The sequence below is a fragment of the Lineus longissimus genome, chromosome 17 (genome assembly GCF_910592395.1).
Source record: "Lineus longissimus chromosome 17, tnLinLong1.2, whole genome shotgun sequence".
NCBI classification, from domain to species: domain Eukaryota; kingdom Metazoa; phylum Nemertea; class Pilidiophora; order Heteronemertea; family Lineidae; genus Lineus; species Lineus longissimus.
Genome location: NC_088324.1, coordinates 1910827 through 1928748, shown reverse-complemented (window position 1 = coordinate 1928748; position 17922 = coordinate 1910827). Strand labels below are relative to the sequence as shown.

General features: G+C 41.7%; 2 protein-coding genes across 2 annotated transcripts; one reads left to right on the top strand and one right to left on the bottom strand.

Moving 5' to 3' along the window:
* The first annotated feature begins 11096 nt into the window (after positions 1-11096).
* Positions 11097-15578, top strand: LOC135501460 (G2/M phase-specific E3 ubiquitin-protein ligase-like). Its single transcript, XM_064793588.1, has 11 exons — positions 11097-11211; positions 11310-11481; positions 11701-11840; positions 12201-12272; positions 12566-12673; positions 12820-13130; positions 13425-13609; positions 13881-14053; positions 14289-14389; positions 14525-14638; positions 14966-15578. The coding sequence occupies exons 1-11, from the start codon at positions 11138-11140 to the stop codon at positions 15247-15249; spliced, it is 1734 nt and encodes a 577-aa protein (XP_064649658.1). The 5' UTR covers positions 11097-11137; the 3' UTR covers positions 15250-15578.
* An 84-nt stretch (positions 15579-15662) lies between these two features.
* Positions 15663-17425, bottom strand: LOC135501588 (uncharacterized). The gene is made up of 3 exons (XM_064793765.1): positions 17301-17425; positions 16888-17014; positions 15663-16592 (listed from the first exon to the last, which is right to left on the bottom strand). The coding sequence occupies exons 1-3, from the start codon at positions 17356-17358 to the stop codon at positions 15827-15829; spliced, it is 951 nt and encodes a 316-aa protein (XP_064649835.1). The 5' UTR covers positions 17359-17425; the 3' UTR covers positions 15663-15826.
* Positions 17426-17922: the final 497 nt, after the last annotated feature.

Here is a 17922-nt window from a genome sequence, read left to right as displayed (position 1 = left end):
GTTATGGCGTAACAGCCTTGTGACCTGGCACTATGCCCTGCGTCTCCATTGGATATTCCTTTTTGGTCATGTAGGCCTTTGTAGTCCTCATTTCGCAGCGGTCAATCGCGTTTATCCGCACGCTGTCATTATTTCAGAAGACAATTTCTTATGAATATTGAAAATGAAAATACAAGTAACTTGTATTTTCACTTGCAACATCAAATTGACATGTACATGTATATAAAACCTGACTTTTTAGCAACAAATTACAGGTTCGTGCTTGTTATGATAATCATCAGTTTCGGGGTCCCAGAGTAGTTCCCGTTGATGAACCTCTTGAATTAATTTCGCCTCAGACATTGCTTCCGTGTTGTTCACTCGCAAAAGAATGGACATGTTCAATCCCAATATGGGCCTATATTCCCAATCCACAGTGCATATATGCCCGCAATGTGACACGGCATAACCTATGGGAACGATCAATAACACCAACAAAGGTTCATTGTCCGTGTGGCGCGCCAGGCGGTAAAAAGGGAATGTTGTGCAGGGCACGGAACAGCCTATGGATACGCAGCCTAAAGGAGTTGCGGCTGACTGACAATCCGTCATACAAAAACTTCTAGAAAAGGTTTCATCACCCTACGAAGCAAGACACTCACTTGAGAGTTGCTATACCTGCTTCTTGTTCAAGTCACATGAACTCCGGTAGATCACATGACGCAAATCCTATTTCTGATTGGCTGAAGAGTTTGCAACATTTTTACAACATGCAACAAAGAATTGCATTGCATTTAATTTGCAACAATTTTACAACATGTTGTAAGACGCGTTTTGCTCTGTACACACTACGCAACATTTTTGCAACATTTGTTGCAACTGGAAATGTAAAAATGTTGCTAATATTTTACTAGTGTACACAGGCCTTTAGGCAATAATGTTACCCTTTTAGTTAGGGAAACTGGTGCCTTCTGCATTAGGTGGACCCCACTTACTCATCTGTCAGACCGGCCTCACACGTCGGCAGTAGAGTTTAAGGTCCAGTCTGCGAGATTTACCCATTTCTACCCAGCCAAAAGCGGGTGATTGGGCTAGTCTCTCCATGTGATTCAATTCGCATGGATTCTTGTGTCCCTGTGCTGAAAGGATCCCTCCACAAGGGCAGACTACATCCGGTGGCACTGAAGTATGGAAGAAAGACAGAAGACGACCAATTTGCGAAAAGGATCATCATCATCATCATCATGGTAACAGCTGAGGATGAATCATGTTGCTGTGTGTAGAATTGATGGTCCAATATAGGTTAGGTTATCTGTTTGCGCACACATTGCAAGGGTGGAGCTTGCTTGAAGTAGATTGCGCCAGTCTACCGCAATTCACTGTTACACATCCAGAAGCTAATATCCTTAGGCTTTGAGTCCTTAGTTTAGTAGAGTTTGACGAGTAATGTAATATATACGAACAACGCAGCAACAACTCAGCTGAGCGCCAGGCCCTTGGGCCTCTTGTTAGTCTATAGGATATATTTGATAATATACTGTACTTCCTAACCTAAGGTTAACAGTAAGGATTATGTCCGCCAAGAATAAATTATTTCCGGTAATGCCCACTGTTTGTAATTTCCCTTTGATAGGGGTTTGACTGGTTGAATAGTGATTTTGATTCAGTAGTCATGCGTGCCAACAATGGACGTGTGCATTACAGGAAATGTTATCCGAGGCCTGGTGATCATTTCCGCATTTCTTGATGGAAATTAACCAGTCATTAACCCTTGTACGCTCGTGCGAAAGCCCCTGGCTTTTCAATTGTTGGGCGCTCTTAAGGAGCAACTGTTTAATCATTGAGGTAAAACACTTGAACGAAATTTCTTGATTGCAACCTTTATTGACAATGAATGCACAAATTGGCAAAATAGGATCCCCGTGCACTGAATCTTTACATTACTGGAAAACGTAGGCCTATTCTCAGTCTGTAATTACTCTATATCCATGTCAAATTCAAGGCCGTCTTCATCATCCAGTTCCTCATTGCCAATCAGTAAATCATCCACATCAGCTGGATAGTGCAAGAGCCCTGCCACGCCCCAAGCTCGGACAATAGCCTCCACGGCAATCCCATCCCATGATGCAGATACAATTTCAAGGACAGCTTCCCATGGAATTCGTGGACACTGTCCATCCTCACCAGTGTTGGTTGTTTTCCCTGCTTTCCACGCATTGCGTGCCCTGGCTTTGAATGCGCGCATAACGGTGCAGTCTAACGGCTGCACAAATGCCGTACAGCCTGGTGGAATGAACTGCACTAGTCCGCCTGTTTCTGTCATCAGCTCTTGAAATTCATCATGTAGATGTACTTTGGCTCGATCAAGAATCAACAGCAAAGGGTCAAATTCTTCTTCGTGTGCCTCAATGAATGGCCAAAAAACATTCGTAAACCAATACTCCATTGACTCCCGTCTTTGCCATCCAGTCCGAGTAGCAGTGACCTGAAAAATAGGATGTGATTTTTGAACCAATTGTGGAAAAAAACATGAATCTATAGCAACAGCCACACCAGATGATGCATTGCGGAGATATGATTTTTAAAAACACACGACTACGTTCAAATTCCATTTAATCAATCCAACGCGAACTGCGCGTCCGCGTTCGTGGTCGCGTTCGCGTTCGCATTCGTCTGCAGCATAAATAGGCCTTAAAACGCCAACCGCGACTTATTCAAGTGGATCAGGGCGGTGAGTTTTACAATAGTGCTGTACAAAGCCTTTTAAAAAAGCGTGGGATTAAACTATTTTCCGTCTACAGTCATCCCAAAGCGGCCCTAGTGGAGAGATTCAATCAAACGTTGAAAGACAGAATGTTTCGTTTGTTCACGCAACGAAATACACACCGATGGTTGGAGGCACTGCCCGATTTGCTGGCTGCTTACAATGCAAGTGTTCACAGAGTAATCGGTATGAAACCCAAGGATGTGAAGATTGAACACGAAGAGTATTTATAGGACAAACTGTACGGAAAGGAATTTCCGAAAAAAGCCATTTTTCGTTTCCAAATCGGGGACGTAGTTCGTATCGCTCGAATTCCCACCAGCCTGTTTGAGAAAGGATCGACTGCCAAATGGACAGAAGAGTATTTTGTAGTCGCACATCGCAGAGCGACAGAGCCACCCACCTATAAGCTGCATGACTTACAGCAAGAACTGATCAAAGGCTCATTTTATGAACATCAGATGCAGAAAATTGAGGTGCCAACGGATGAGCAAACCTATCACGTCGATATTTTAAAACGCCGGAAGCGCAAGGGAAAGCTCCAATTCTTCGTACACTACAGAGGCTGGCCGTCGAGAATGGGTGGACAAAGGACAAGTGACTCCCCTTACATAACAGAAGAGGGGTCACTCGTCGATACGAAGGAATGAGGCCTGAAGGCGGTGAGAGATTGCCAGGCCATATTCGATCATCATCAGAGCTTGCTCGCGTTTCATATTAACTTGACTGTGAAAGAAACTTATTGAGACGGATGTCCACATCATCTAATCGTATACTGTGAAAAAAACCAATTACACTAGATGCCCTCTTTACCATGATGGAAGAAGGGCAAAGTTTCGACGGCAGAATTGCTTTGCCCTTTGGGGCCATAATTCAAGGGGCGCCCTTGGGCGGGAAAACAGAATTTACTATGCGCTTGATCGAAAATGCCAGTCGTATCTTCGATAGACCATTCGACTACATATATCTCTTCTATGGGCAGCGAAGTAAAACCGTGGCTAAAATTGAAAGTGACACGACGAGAAAGCGAATAATGCTAGTTCAAGGACTGCCCGAAAATATGTGTCCCCCTACCGCTGGTGCCCTTGGGTTCTGTAACAGTGACAACAGGACCCATTCCAATATAACTACACGTATTATGACTACAACTTATCAAACATATTTACAACAAGTTAATCGCAATGAAAATGTCTCCACACGACTTATTTTGACTAAGCTGTAATAAAACGGGTTAGTAAACTTACCTTCCATTCTATATGGAACTCTGTACGGTCTGGCTATCCTACTACTCTGATTCGCCTTCATCGTCGCCATACATCTTCGGTTTCTGAGCACAACCAATTCACTAGACTACATATACTTACGCCATGGACTGTCGGATCCCCAAGTTGGTCATATACCAATTTACTAGGAGGCCTCTTGTTAACCCTACAAGGTCGGCTTGTGATATTCCCAGTCGTGTCTCCATCGCTATCGCTGTCCTCCGTGACAGAGGCATCCCGCTGGTGTTGACCTGATCCTGTGCTCTGGCCTTGGATTCCCTCTGAGCTCTGGTCTTGGTCTAGATCTGGGCATTCATCTGGGTGATCATCTGGCGATCTCAAGTGGGAGCTGGATGAACCAGGGTCCTCGGCTGGTGCAAAAGCTGGGCTGTCTGGGTCGAGGCGAGGGTCTGGCGCTGGGGCCTCAGCATCAACGTCTCTGTCAATATAGACCGGTACCCACGATTCCTGCGACTCCGAGGTATTCGAAGCTGATGGTGCATTACTCTCCAACGCTGTTTTCTTCAGATCACGTTGACGCCGACTGAGCTTTTGCTTCTGCTTCCCTCGGGGTGGTAGAACTGGCACCTCGTTGTCTACTGGCAGAAGACTGCACTGGTACAGCAACTCCCGATGAAGTACTCTCAGCCTCCCAGTTCCATCCTCAGCTAGGACCTCATAGACTGGGGAATCATTTCCCATCCTGCGCTGCACCACGTGGACCTTATCTTCCCAGTATGACCTCAATTTCCCTGGTCCCCCCTTTCAGACAGATTATGCACCAAAACTCGGTCTCCTGGCTGTAAGACTGCACTCTTTACTCGCCTATCGTGACGTCCCTTAGCTGCCTTGGCTTTCCTCTGAGCATTCTCACCGGCCCGCATGTAGGCGCCTCTAAGACGTTCCAACCATTTGGCAACTGTACCACCTTCGCGTGGCTTGGTTCCAAACAACAGGTTAACTGGTAGCCTCGGATTGCGACCAAAGAGCAGAAAATGAGGTGCATAGCCAGTTGACTCATGCTGACAGCAGTTGTACGCATGAACCATGGGGTTTGGATGACTTTTCCAATCCGTCTTCTGGTCTTTTGTGAGGGTCCTTAGCATCCCGAGGATTGTGCGGTTGAACCTCTCGCACTTGCCGTTGCGAGCAGGGTGGTAAGGAGTCGTCCTCAAATGTTTTATCCCGCAATGCTTCTCCAGCCTCCGGAACAAGTCATTCTCGAACTCCCGTCCCTGGTCGTGATGTAGGCTACCAGGATACCCAAAACGTGGTATATAATCGTTCCAGATAATGTTTGCAGCCGTTTTCCCAGACTTGTTACGGGTCGGGTAAGCTTGCGCGAAGCGGGTGAAATGATCAATTATGAGTTTTTCAATCATTGATCGTTTCGCTTCGTCCATGATTCTCAGCATTTCATCCGTGTATTTGATGGCCTTTCCACTTTTCTCAGTCACTCGAATGTGGATTTTGTATGCATCCCCTGGTGGTGGCTGTTCGGCTTTTGCATCATCGCAGAATTTGAGGAACTCCAATGGACAGTTGGACTCTATTTTGTGACCGTCTGAAAAGAGAATCATGTACCTTTAATTACCTTTCAAATTTTGGCCTTTGACATCTTTGAATGCGGGCAGAAACTGTTCCAGTACTCTATCTGCTGCATGGTTGGGGAAGGATTTACGCGCATCCTCCCATGTTGGGGCTTTCACTATGAAGGTGAAGGTAGAGCGGATGATGTCCATTTTCTTCATGTTGATGGCGGCTTGCCTGGCTGCGCTAAGGGTAATTTGTTTTGTTGCCACTTTCTCGAGGAGTTCATAGAGGTCTGGCTCATCTAGGCCCTGGAACTTCAGGAATGGCTGAAAGTAATGTAATAAAGTTTGTCAATAGAGTAAATAAGATAATTCATGATGGGTGTAAAGTTAGTTGTCCTTAGTTCTCCTTAGATACCTAGGTGCATTGCTGCAATCAGCCTAACCTGACGACCGAGACCACGATCGCAAACTTCCTTGACCGGTGCATCCAGGCTAGAAGACTGAGAAGAGACAGAATAGTATATCTTCCAATGAGATAAGCTTATACTGTAGACAATGCGCAATTTGAATATTCCAGTGAAACTTATTTTTTAAAATATGAAAGAGGTACTCACAGTCTCCTTAATCATAGCAAGTCCAATAGCGTCGGTATTTCTCAAGTTGACCATGTGTGTATTCAAAGATTTCCAGCACCTTGTAGAGTATCTTGCCACATGGAAAACTGTGCTGTACGAGCTTGTCTGAAATGGGACAAAAATAGCTTATATATATATGTTTATGATGGTGGTTATAGTAGAAGTCCCCTTTTGAACAATGTTTCCATTGTTTCATTCAGTTTGGATGAATGCTGAAAAAGAACTTAGTATGAGAGCCGCCTGCCTTCTTGACCTGTTGTAAGAAACTGCAAATTTTAAGAACATCAATAACTCTGTGCCAACAATATATTAATATCGATAAATTCATTTGTAACTGACTAAAGGTGGGTTTAAAAACCTGTCAAGCAGTGAAGAAATATACCACTGTTATCAAAACTTATTCACGTTATTGATCACTACTCATGAAACAAAAATGATCAAACGATTCAAACCTTTTTGATTTTTTGTTGAGTTGGAATAAACACTTACTACTTTGGGGTCAAGAGCCAGCTCTTGAACGAACCTTTCCCGGAAGCTTTTGTTTTGGGCCTGGTCATATGCTTCTTGGAAGGGGTCATCTGATCCTGACTCCTTAAGCAGTCTTCTGGCCTGGATGCATCGGTCCAGGAAGTTCGTCTTGGCCGTCTCTGTCGTCAGGTTGTGTTGATTGGCTATTCTCCGAGATTCCATTTTTGAAAGGCCAGCATACAATGCTATCTCAACATTTTTCACATGGTTCGTCACGAAGGTTGACATTAAGTCTTTCTGTTCTTCCAGAAGGCTTGTCACCGCAGTACGGAGGTGGTTGCCACCTAAAGTACAGATGCGGTACTCATTCCTTACAAATTTTTGCTTCTGAAAGTTATCTTTGGTCACTCCCTCATCCAAAATAAGGCATGGTATTATAGTAGTTGGTTTTGTAGGGGTTGTCATAAGGGATTGTTTAATTTGGTTGACCCACGCTGTTGACACTTGTCTAATTGACAATTTATTTGGTGGGGCCACTAAGTTGTCCATCCAATATTCGAAATGACCTGGAAAATACGAGATTGGTAAATGGATTGTAGTGAGGTTCATGATCCACATGAAGATAATAGAGCAAGGGATGTAGTCTTTTTTGGCTGCACTACTTAGGGGCAAATAACAACTTAACATTTCAAGAGTGACCCCCCCCCCCATCCACCCAACAGCTACAACTCCATTTTTTTCTTTTAACTTTTCAACTGGCTGTGATATTTCATTCAGTAGGGGAATTTTTGTTCAAGGCAACCATGGCTCTGAAAAGACATCATCCTTCCCATTAAGCCAGACTACATACTGGCAATAAATGTATAAACTTACCAATATACTTTCTGGTTATGGTCTTGTCTTCTACACTCATCTGTATATCCTCCTTTGTTTTCACTATTGGCACCTGACTCATTTTCAAGCGTTTGTTTGGGTTATCATGTCTCTTCAGTTCAGTTACCGCTGTTTCGTTTATCAATTCATTGATAAACAGCTGATTCGTGGTAGCAACCTTGAGGCGAGCGCACAGTGCATTGTTGTCAGGGGCAAAGAAATACTGCCGCCTGAGGCGCAGGCCTTTTTCTTCATTGGCGAAGTGAAGCTAAAAAGAATTGAGACAATGGTTAGATACTTTTACTAACTGTTTTTTGAGGGGCATCTGAGAGAAATTCAAGGAGTTGATGACACTGGATAACTACCAGACAGTGTATTCCTGTTAAGTGCTGAAAAGCAAATAAACTCTCTCACCATCTTGCTATTTTTAGCCTAATGACATGTGGGCGATTTCTGAATGAGATTGTCGTGTTTGATCGGTCAAACGCAACTTAAAAATGCAAATGTTTCATCTAGTAAGTGCAATAACCATTTCATTGCAGTAGGACTACTGATATGTATGTGGAGATGTTTCAAAATCAGCGGGCCTTTTTTCAGAAAACAACACGTTACAGTGGTCCAGCCTCAATATTTGTGAATGCAGATATGATATTTTGAGATTTTTATGGAATATTAAATCATTGATCATAAGTAAACTTATCAATATTTTTCATATCTACCACAGTTGGTAGTTTGTTTTGTAATGGGCTTCACCTGGCTTCCAATAATGACCAAAGAAGCCGATGGTTATAAATAAAAGTATCACCAAGGATTTATAAACAATGGATTGACAACTGGTTTCTGAGTCTTTTGTTTTATAGAAACACCCATCAGGCAGTCAAGAAGAGGTCCCACTCTTTTGAACACTGGTTTATTGCAAGACTTGAGCAAAATATTGCGTCTGAAACTTTTAAAACCTATTGTTTTCTCCGGAAAATACCCGTATCGAATGAATAGCAAGTATATTAATAATTGCCCTTGTTCATCTAACATTGAACTCATATGAGGTAACTGTGCTAGGCCTGGATTTTGGCCGAGTATGATGTAAAATGCATGTTAGATTGCTTTTCAAAAACCTGGGTGTTTGGTCTCCTTAATGCTATCTCCTCAAGTCTGATGCAAATCGACTTGAAATTAGAGATAAGAAGAAAACAAAATAATCGATCAGAATTTTCGGTAAAGTTTAAATTGTTTAACTAAAGGGTGTTTTTCTTTTGTGTTAATATGCAGTATACCATTTTTTGGTTCATTGATTTTCAGGAAAATGACTGATCCTATCGATTTTGTTGGTCTTTTTTTCTCATATCTAAAAATTACGGTGCAAAAATGATCAAATACTTATTTAGTTTAATTTTAATACATGTAGTATAATGTTTCGCAGAATTTGACCCATTCAGTTAGACCCATCCAATACTAGGCAATTAACCCAATTACTATGTCCATTAATTCTGTCTTTAGATATGGGCAATTAGTGCTTAAATGGCATAATTGACCAAACAACTCTATGATTTCGGGTAATTTGGTGTGAGCAACAAGAATTAGCTAATTAAAACAATTTGTTTATTAGACGCTCGTCAAACTATGTAACCAATTGGAAACTTAATTTACATTACCTTCAGAGCAAATTATTCATGTGTGTATATTTATATCATTTGGCAACTTTCAATCTGCACAAAAAGACGGATGAACATTGCTTTGCATCAGATTTAGGCCCTTGTAATATTATGTCGGCACGCTTATTTTAAAGGATTTGAGTTGGTTGGATATAAATAGTAGCGTCATGCAAGCTTTCATTCCTCTTACAAGTTGTCAAAATGAGAACTAAAGTAATTCATTATCGTTTTGTGATGAAGTTGGAATATCTGGGGTCTTACCGAATCTATCTGACCGTAATGATATGAATAATTTGAATGTTTAGACGAACCGACCACTTCTATTGTATTTGTTTGCTGTTATTAACGTGTGACTATATCATGTAGATTACTAGATGCCTGTACTACAATAAACATGATTAATATAAATGATAAGAGTTACTTTCTTTCGTTGAAAACTGATAGTAAGCTGCAAAGGACATCATGCATTAGCATTGTCTGAATAACTGGAAAATACGGATGAGTGATATGGAAATCAACACATCCTCAGCTATGGCAAGCCAAAGCGGAATTTATTCAAGACTTTAGAATTACTATTCAAGAAGTTAAATATAAGTTCAAGAAGGAAATATATGTTCAAGACTAAAATATGTTCAACCTTGAATCAAATGTTTTCAACCTTGAATAAGATATGTTCAACCTTGAATCAAATATGTTCAACCTTGAATAAAATATGTCCAACCTTGAACAAAATATATTCAACCTTGCATAAAATATGTCCAACCTTGAACAAAATATATTCAACCTTGCATAAAATATGTCCAACCTTGAACAAAATATATTCAACCTTGAACAAAATATATTCAAGACTCACGTGACCATATTCAAGACTCACGTGACCATATTCAAGACGCACGTGACCACAAAATTGATGACGTAGTTGCTCATGTTTTGATGCTTTACGGACTTTCCCGAACCCGCGTCCGGACTTTCCCGAACCCATGGTACTTGTGTTGCGTTTCGGAGCTCGAATTGTTCGCACGAGGTTTTGACACATGTTTGACAGGTGTTTGACATATGATTTGATTTGATTTGATTTGACATCGATTATGGACAAGGACAGAATCAATTTACTGGCTCATGCCAGTAATTTCGAGGATCTGCTGCGGGATCTGCGGAATTCGGCGACGGGTGCTCCCTCAGAAATGAGGGAGCTCATTCAGCAGGTTGTCGCCCACCCTGTTGTAGAGCAGTTGCGGCCACACAATGCGGCCACCACAGACAGGTTGCTAGGGGTGAACCTTGGGCTCGGCCAACCCGGTGCCTCATCCGCCTTGCCATCATCCGCCTTGCCATCAGCCTTTCCATCATCCGCCTTGCCATCATCAACCCATACCCATCAGAATGTCAACGAAGAGATGGCAAGGATGTTCACCCCCACTGGTGGGTTTCGTGGGAAGAAGAGAAGGGTCCCCGGAACAGCAGCAGCAGCTGCTGGAAGTGCAGCCGCGGCTTTGGCCCAAAAGAAGGTGAAAGGTGAGTGTTTTTTAAGCGTGTAGCCCTACTGTTGTTCAGCTAGGCCTATCATGCACCCCACTGCTTTCATAGTACGCTGACTATGTACAAGGGCTCAAGAGGTAAGAGGCCTATAGACATACCAACCATTTGTGTGAGAACTGAGATGATAGGCCTAGAATGCAATTCAGCATCGGCAATGGTTTGATATTGCAGTGTCTCGTGAAATCGAGGAGGTCGGCCAAGGCCTACATCCATATAGTCGCTAGGCTATAAGGCCCGGGATGAGGCCTTTCAGTGGTTCAATAAACTATGATTAGTAAAAAATAATGATGTCTATCATATTTCAGTGACGGTGCGAAAGAGAACAAAGGACGTTGTCCTACTGGATTCTGGCATGACTTCCAAGCCCACAGACAAGGAAGTTCTATACAACGCTGGCCGTGTGGCCAATTGCGTTGTCTTTTCAACGGACATGACCTCCCAGCAAGTGGAGGATCTTATCCTCTCCTTGTTCTGGGACAAGCTTGAAAAATTTCCAAAACCTAAGTAAGTTCACCTATTATTTGTGGTATGGTTACAGCTCCACAGATTCAGAATCTGTGCAGCCTTCAATATGAGTTTGACTGTTTGTTTTATGATTTCAGATTCATCTTTGTGAAGGCGGAGAGAAATAAAATTTTCCGGCCGAATATGCCAATAGGCACGAAATTTGATGGACAGACAGTCCTCAATCTGTGTGGACAGGGGGTGGTCAATGTAATGGCCAGCGGCCAAATAAAGGATGGCTTTGACCCAACCCTTTATCAGAATGTCCAGGTACGTATAATTAATTGTGCTGGTAATTACTCAGATGTTTGCCACTACTAGCAGCCGTATTAACTGGCAAGTTCATTTGCCCTTTGAAATTATGCAATCTGCATGAATGAACAAAGGAGACAGTTGGTATTCATTGTTTTTTTCTCAGTCCTGGAGCTTCTTCAAAAGCAAAGCAAAACATTGATTTATTAGTCTGTCCATGTACTATTCAACTTTCAGGACTTTGTCAGTGACAATGATGAGGAGGAGTTGCCAGTGGCATTCCCGGATCAACAGTTACCATCTATAGTTGCCCGAGGAAATTTGGGACGAAGTTTGCCCTCCTCAGTTTCTCCCCAGGTGATTAATATCCAGCGAAGGTAGGTGGAACTGAATCCTAAGGCAAACCAGATCATCTGGCATGGTAGACGGTCATTTTCATTGTCAAGTTAACACAGCCTTTCTGTTTATGGTCAGTCGGGAATACAGTCACCAAATTTAGAACTCTCAGCATGTAGAATCAGTTAACTTTCTCAGTAATCCTGCATGATGTTACCACCTTTTCTGGAAACTATGGAACAACTTGGATGAGGAGGTCGCCAATTTAGAATGCCTCTCCATCTTCACAAAAGCCAAATACCGGTAGGCCTACCCAGATGGATGGTTCCTTGGACATACACTTACAGAAAGACCTTAGGCATAAATGACATCAGCTCATTTGATTGAAATTAATCTTTCAGTGATAGGAGAATACCACTGACAGGACCTACATGTACAACAGATGTCCCTTCAGTTAATAGAGGAACATACAGGTAGGTACTATTTTGCAAACATGTAATTGTATGCGTGAATTGCAGCTGCAAGTTAGTAGATCTTTTGAAAGCATTTTGGGTGACTAAATCAGCATACATGTAGTTACATTTACTAGTGGATTAATTTGTGGATATCATCGATGGAACTTTAATTAGTTCTGATTTTTTCTGCAGACTGCATTCAGTTATATGACACATGCTTCATCAATGAGAATTGTGTTAATCCTGGTCAAATGATCTGACTTTTCACTTTCTTTTTTCCAAAATAAAACCCTTCTTTTCGCCATCTATAGCCAGTATGTTGACTTGAATGTTCATCAAGAGGATGATGATGATGATGGAGATAGAGAGGATGATGAACTAAACCAGGCTATAAGAGCCTCTCTTGAAGATAGAAACAAGTGAGTACCCTTCTACCATCTTTGTGACCATAGAATGTTCTGATAATGTCCTATATTTACTGATTGGGGGTTAGCAGAAATAACGTGACTTCAAACCATGCAATTCAGCATTATACTGGTATGAAAAGAAAACCTTCTAATTTCAGAATTGATGACACTACTACAATTAGAGATGAACTCGTGCTACTTCAGAGCCAAATAGACGATGACAAGACATCAAAGTTTAACGTCAACAGACGAGACGTGTTTGATGGGGCAAAAATTGGCTTTCGAAGGAAGTCGTATAGCCCCTTCGATGGAATGTCGGTTGTTTTTACGGACGGCAAGAAAGGCGAGGGGGCTATCGACATTGGTGGACCAAAAAGAGAATTCCTTCGTCTCTTAATGGCCAGTCTGCAAGGTCATAAGGTCTTTGAAGGACCACAAGACCGTAAAGTGCTGGCTCTGTCTGCCTCTGGTGAGTAAGTCTAACACAACATATATGTAGGTGTCCTGCAAGCTTAGCTATCAAAAACCACCAAAGATGAAAACATGTCTCTGTGTAGATGCTGATTACCCTTAAGCTGATAGTGTATCAGGTCAGTGTAACATGGCATCACAGTGCATTTTAGATTTAAGATCATCTAAAAATCTTTGTCTGTTAAATTTTTGTTACTCAAACTTTTTAGGCTAAGGTCCAGCGACGAGCACGGTCTGTTTTATTTATTGAATCACCCTAACCTTACCACATGAATCTTGATATTATTTCCAGCTCTCTCTGACGGGGATTACCAGTTGGCTGGGCGGATGATTGCCGTCTCAGTCATACACGGTGGCCCACCCCCTGGCTTTTTTAGCCCAACCCTCTACGACTGTGTCGCATATGACCATGACAGACGACAAGATCCAACAATTGAGGATGTGGCAGACCTAGAAGTACGCAAACAGCTCAAAAAGGTTAGTCCAGCAGCAGGATTCTGTGCAGCTGTCAAGTTGAAGCCCAGATTATTTGGGAGTTAGGGACTCAACATGTCTCGACTACCACACATTTTAAGACAACAAAGAATTAGCTCCAAGCCCCTAAGAAAATTGAAATGTACAGTACATGTAGTTCGTCATAGCATGATGGCAAAACCCAATCTCTGAAGAGTTACCATTTATAAAAAATTTGAAGGTTTCCTGTTCATCTTGACTCAATCTACTAGTAATACATTGGCAATTTTTGAAGATAAGAGAAGCAAGAGATATTGAGACACTTCAAGAAGCAGTCACCGAAGCCTCTTCTTTCCTTAGTTTGGCTGGTTGTCTAATCCCAATTAGGACTGTTAATGACAGGGAGACAATCACTAAAGCAGCTGTTGCCTTCTATGTTGTGGGACGTGTCCAGTCATGCTTGGAATGGTAAGTTAGACAGATGAGGCAATGATATGGGTTGTGACATGTCATTTTAAGCAACTGCAGTAGAACCTCTCCATGAAGGACACCCTTGGGACTGGCAAATGCTGTCCTTCGTAGAGAGGTGTCCTGAATACAGAGGTGAAATTGAATACAAATGACCACTGTCCTAAATAGAGGGGGTATGGTCTCATCACTTGGTATACCAAAGGAAAATTAAAAATTATACTATATTTTTCAGCTTCAAAGATGGCTTAAGGACTTTGGGGTTGTTGGCCACTGTCCGACAACACCCAACATTGTTTAAGGACATTTTCTGTCATCAGCCAAGCCCATTGACAGGTAAGGACGACAAGGAATTATACATATTTTTCGTCTTATTCGAAGGGTTGTGAAGAGACAGGATTATTAAGTTAATTGTGTTGTGAATGGTTGATGTAACTATATCATTTTGTTATGCTTATCTACTTTTAACAGCTGAGAGTGTTGAGGATATTTTCAAATTCCAACTCGCGGAAAAGGATTCAAACAAATACGACACTGATCTCAAAGTAAACGGATGGTGGAGAGACTTCCTCCAAGATGTCCAAGGTATGATCAGTATTTATTCTCCTAAAATATCTGTGACAAGTCACTCTAGGCTACATGTACCTTGTATGCTTTTATGATTTGACACAAATACCGGTATCTAAATAAGACGAAATCTGTATTATAGCCTACCGTAGTTATTATTTGAAGTCTGGATTCATGGCAAAATATGTACTGCAAATGCATGACTGTTGGCAATTTCTACATGAATGAATTCATACGGCCCTGGATTTTGAACCAGTGGAATGGACTGAAGAATCAAACACAGTCAATACGTATCCCAACACACTGCATTGTTATGAAGCACTCTAATGAAAGTGTTTTTTTCAGAGGGAGATGCAGAAGAGGAGAAGATTAGCATTAGCCTTTCAGACATTTTAATATTCGGCACCGGAGCAGCTCAAGTGCCGCCATTGGGCTTCATGCCCATCCCTTCAATTGAACTGTCATATCAAGCTCCTGTTGATCCGGTAACAAAAAAAACCCTGACGCACTTCCCTACCTCTAATACGTGCGCCAACTTGTTGCGGCTGCCTGCTACCCCGTATTATAGTACCTTCAAGGAAAACATGGTGTTGGGAATTGCCTGTTCCCCTGGATTTGGATTTGCCTGAGTTGTTCCAATGATACCTTTGACAGACCTACTATCAAGGATGACTGAATGCCTTTGTCTTCAAAATCATATGGTGCATTCTGAACTTTTAGAGGAAACAAACATGGACCATTTCAGTTCCTCCGTCTTGTTTGCTTCAGCAACCCTGTCCAAACCTTGGGGTAAACTGAAGATTCTCTTGTGCCCTTTGTGATTTTCATTGTTTTTCAGCAGACAAGAAATTAAAGAACACACTATTTGGAAATACCTTGACGCTCTACATTGGAGATAGCAAAACTGAGATTAGATAGGATCTTTCTGCTGCCTTTTTTTTTGAAATTATATTTTTTTAATGCTTGTGAAATTATGTTCAGTTTGGTGTTCTATCTTCTCTGTTGCTTCATGCCTCCATGTTAGTCAATTCGCATGGTGAGCTGAGTCTGAGGCTTCACTCTGATTTGGACACAGTGAGTCAAGTTAAAGTTAAAACAAAGAATATATATTTTTCACAAATGCATCTTTATTGTTATTTCTTCTTTGGGCAAGAATACATGATGTCTGTCCAATTGCCTTAAAAAAGAACAATGTACACTGTCAAATCAACCATGATTGTTGATTTGACGATTAACAATCTCCACAGCGGACAAGAACAAATTTGCACCAAAGTAGCCATCATCTGCAAGGGGATCAACTTCGGTCTGGAGTTGTAACACAGTGTCTTCGGATAAATCAAATGGCAGTTCAGGAACTTGTACATTGTTGTTAGTTTGAATGTCTGGCACAGGACCATCTTCGTCCACGGTGTTGATGAGGTCCAAATCGAATGCATCATTATGAACCATCATACCCCTAAGGAAAAGCATGTTGGGAGTATTATGCTTCTCTGTTCGAACTGGATGATTATTCCATTGGTTACGGAATTCATCAAGGGCTCTGTTTATGCGCGGCACAAAAATGTATCTTAAAGCGTAGATGTGTACTGGGTTGTACCTGTCTGCCAAACCTGTATGTTCCATATTGTCAAATAGTTCAATAAAGAATGAGTTGACATTCTGTCCAACATCACGCCAAAGCCTTTCGATGCGCTGGTTATGAGTGGACAATCCGGTTATCACACTCCCTCTGTAGAGTCCTTTGTTACTCAACATGTAGCGTGCAACAAGCACATTTTCAGTCCCATAATCTGTACGTACACGTGACGGGCAGCCATAGGCTTGAACTGCATCAGCAAAACATTCCAAGACAACAGATGAGCGGTTGGTGTTTGAACAACGTAGATACGTGCAGAGTCTCGAGAAGCCGTCAATTCCCCCATGAATGACAAAGCCCCAAGGATCAATCAGCTTGTGATTGCCATCGATATGCCTGAAAAAAAAAGACTAGTGTAACAATTACAAATATAATACCAAACCTTTGTTCTTACATTATTCACCTGTGTTTGTGAACCTTTCGTATTGATTGATATTATTACTCGACAAATACTGAATGCTTAATGTATACATGTACATGTAAGGCAACTTCAATTATCCGAGAGTGCACCAGTTTGTAAAAATACTGCAATGTATGTATATTAAATTTCTCATGTTGTGGTCGGTACATGTAGGCCCAACTCAGTTTTCAGTCATGGCAATAGGATTGATTCAGTAAACAAAGAGCCTACCATATGTAATTAGGATGTGGAACACTGTAATGTCTCCGGTAAATCACACATCTTCGACGAAGTGCTCTACCAACAGGATCCACTCGAGCAAGACTATCCCTGACTCGCTGTCGCTGAATTTTGTATCCTGTTAAATTGAACAATTCAAAGAATCTCTTTAAATATTGGCCTTGACTGGAGGTTAAGTGCTCAAAAAGTACAATGTAGTACTCTGACATGGTGACAGACTATAATAAATTGCATCATTTCATCTTGCAAAGTTTGCGTGCAATCAACCATTGTAATTCTAAGTATAATCACTTAAGGGCCATGGGACCATTAGGCCAGAGTTTAATCAGTTGCAAATTAGCTGAAGGAAACTATAAGTTCTTAAAACAAACTAAATTCTAATTTTGTACGAAACATTAACTAACCTCGTGATCGAAGAGCACCCATCATTAATGTTTCCCCACAAACAGTAGTCACTTTCATTATTGCAGTCACAATTTCATCCAGTTCATTGTTAGTGATTTCAGAATATTCTAAATCACAATCAAGAAACTCATGTCATAGCTCTGTCGTCTATTCCTCAGTGTCCTCTCACTCACTCCAATCATAGTATGATTGGAGTGAGTGAGAGGACACTGAGGAATTCATACTGGCAATTGACCTCCAATTAAACCCAGCATCCCTCAAAGACTGTACAGTCACAGGGTTGATTTGAATACTGGGCCGTCCACTTGGCCGATTGCCACACTGGTTTTCATCATTTAAACATGGAGCCCCACTGACGACGGAAAAATTTGAATTACAGTTTCTAGGGCCAATTTCACTCATGAGATGATAAATCTTTAATTCAAATTTTTCCCTCAATGCTAAAAGCTGGGCCAGTACTGCACACACAAGTTTGGTAAATTGGGCAAGATCGGCCTGTTTGGCTAAATCCTGTTCCTCATTCATGAGATCATATGCACGCGAGAACATAACATTTGTAGTTCTGATCTGTTCTTCAAGCTGTCGACGGTACTGTTCTGCAACATTGATGTCGTGTGTGGA

Excerpts from the sequence above, each read along its gene's own strand:
- LOC135501460 (XM_064793588.1), top strand. The coding sequence starts at position 11,138 with ATGACCTCCCAGCAAGTGGAGGATCTTATCCTCTCCTTGTTCTGGGAC. Across the intron at positions 13,131-13,424 it reads GCTGGCTCTGTCTGCCTCTG|CTCTCTCTGACGGGGATTAC; the intron begins GTGAGTAAGTCT and ends TATTATTTCCAG. Across the intron at positions 14,054-14,288 it reads GTCCAGTCATGCTTGGAATG|CTTCAAAGATGGCTTAAGGA; the intron begins GTAAGTTAGACA and ends TATATTTTTCAG.
- LOC135501588 (XM_064793765.1), bottom strand. The coding sequence starts at position 17,358 with ATGAAAGTGACTACTGTTTGTGGGGAAACATTAATGATGGGTGCTCTT. Across the intron at positions 17,015-17,300 it reads GGGTGCTCTTCGATCACGAG|GATACAAAATTCAGCGACAG; the intron begins GTTAGTTAATGT and ends TCAATTTAACAG. Across the intron at positions 16,593-16,887 it reads CCACATCCTAATTACATATG|GCATATCGATGGCAATCACA; the intron begins GTAGGCTCTTTG and ends TTTTTTTTTCAG.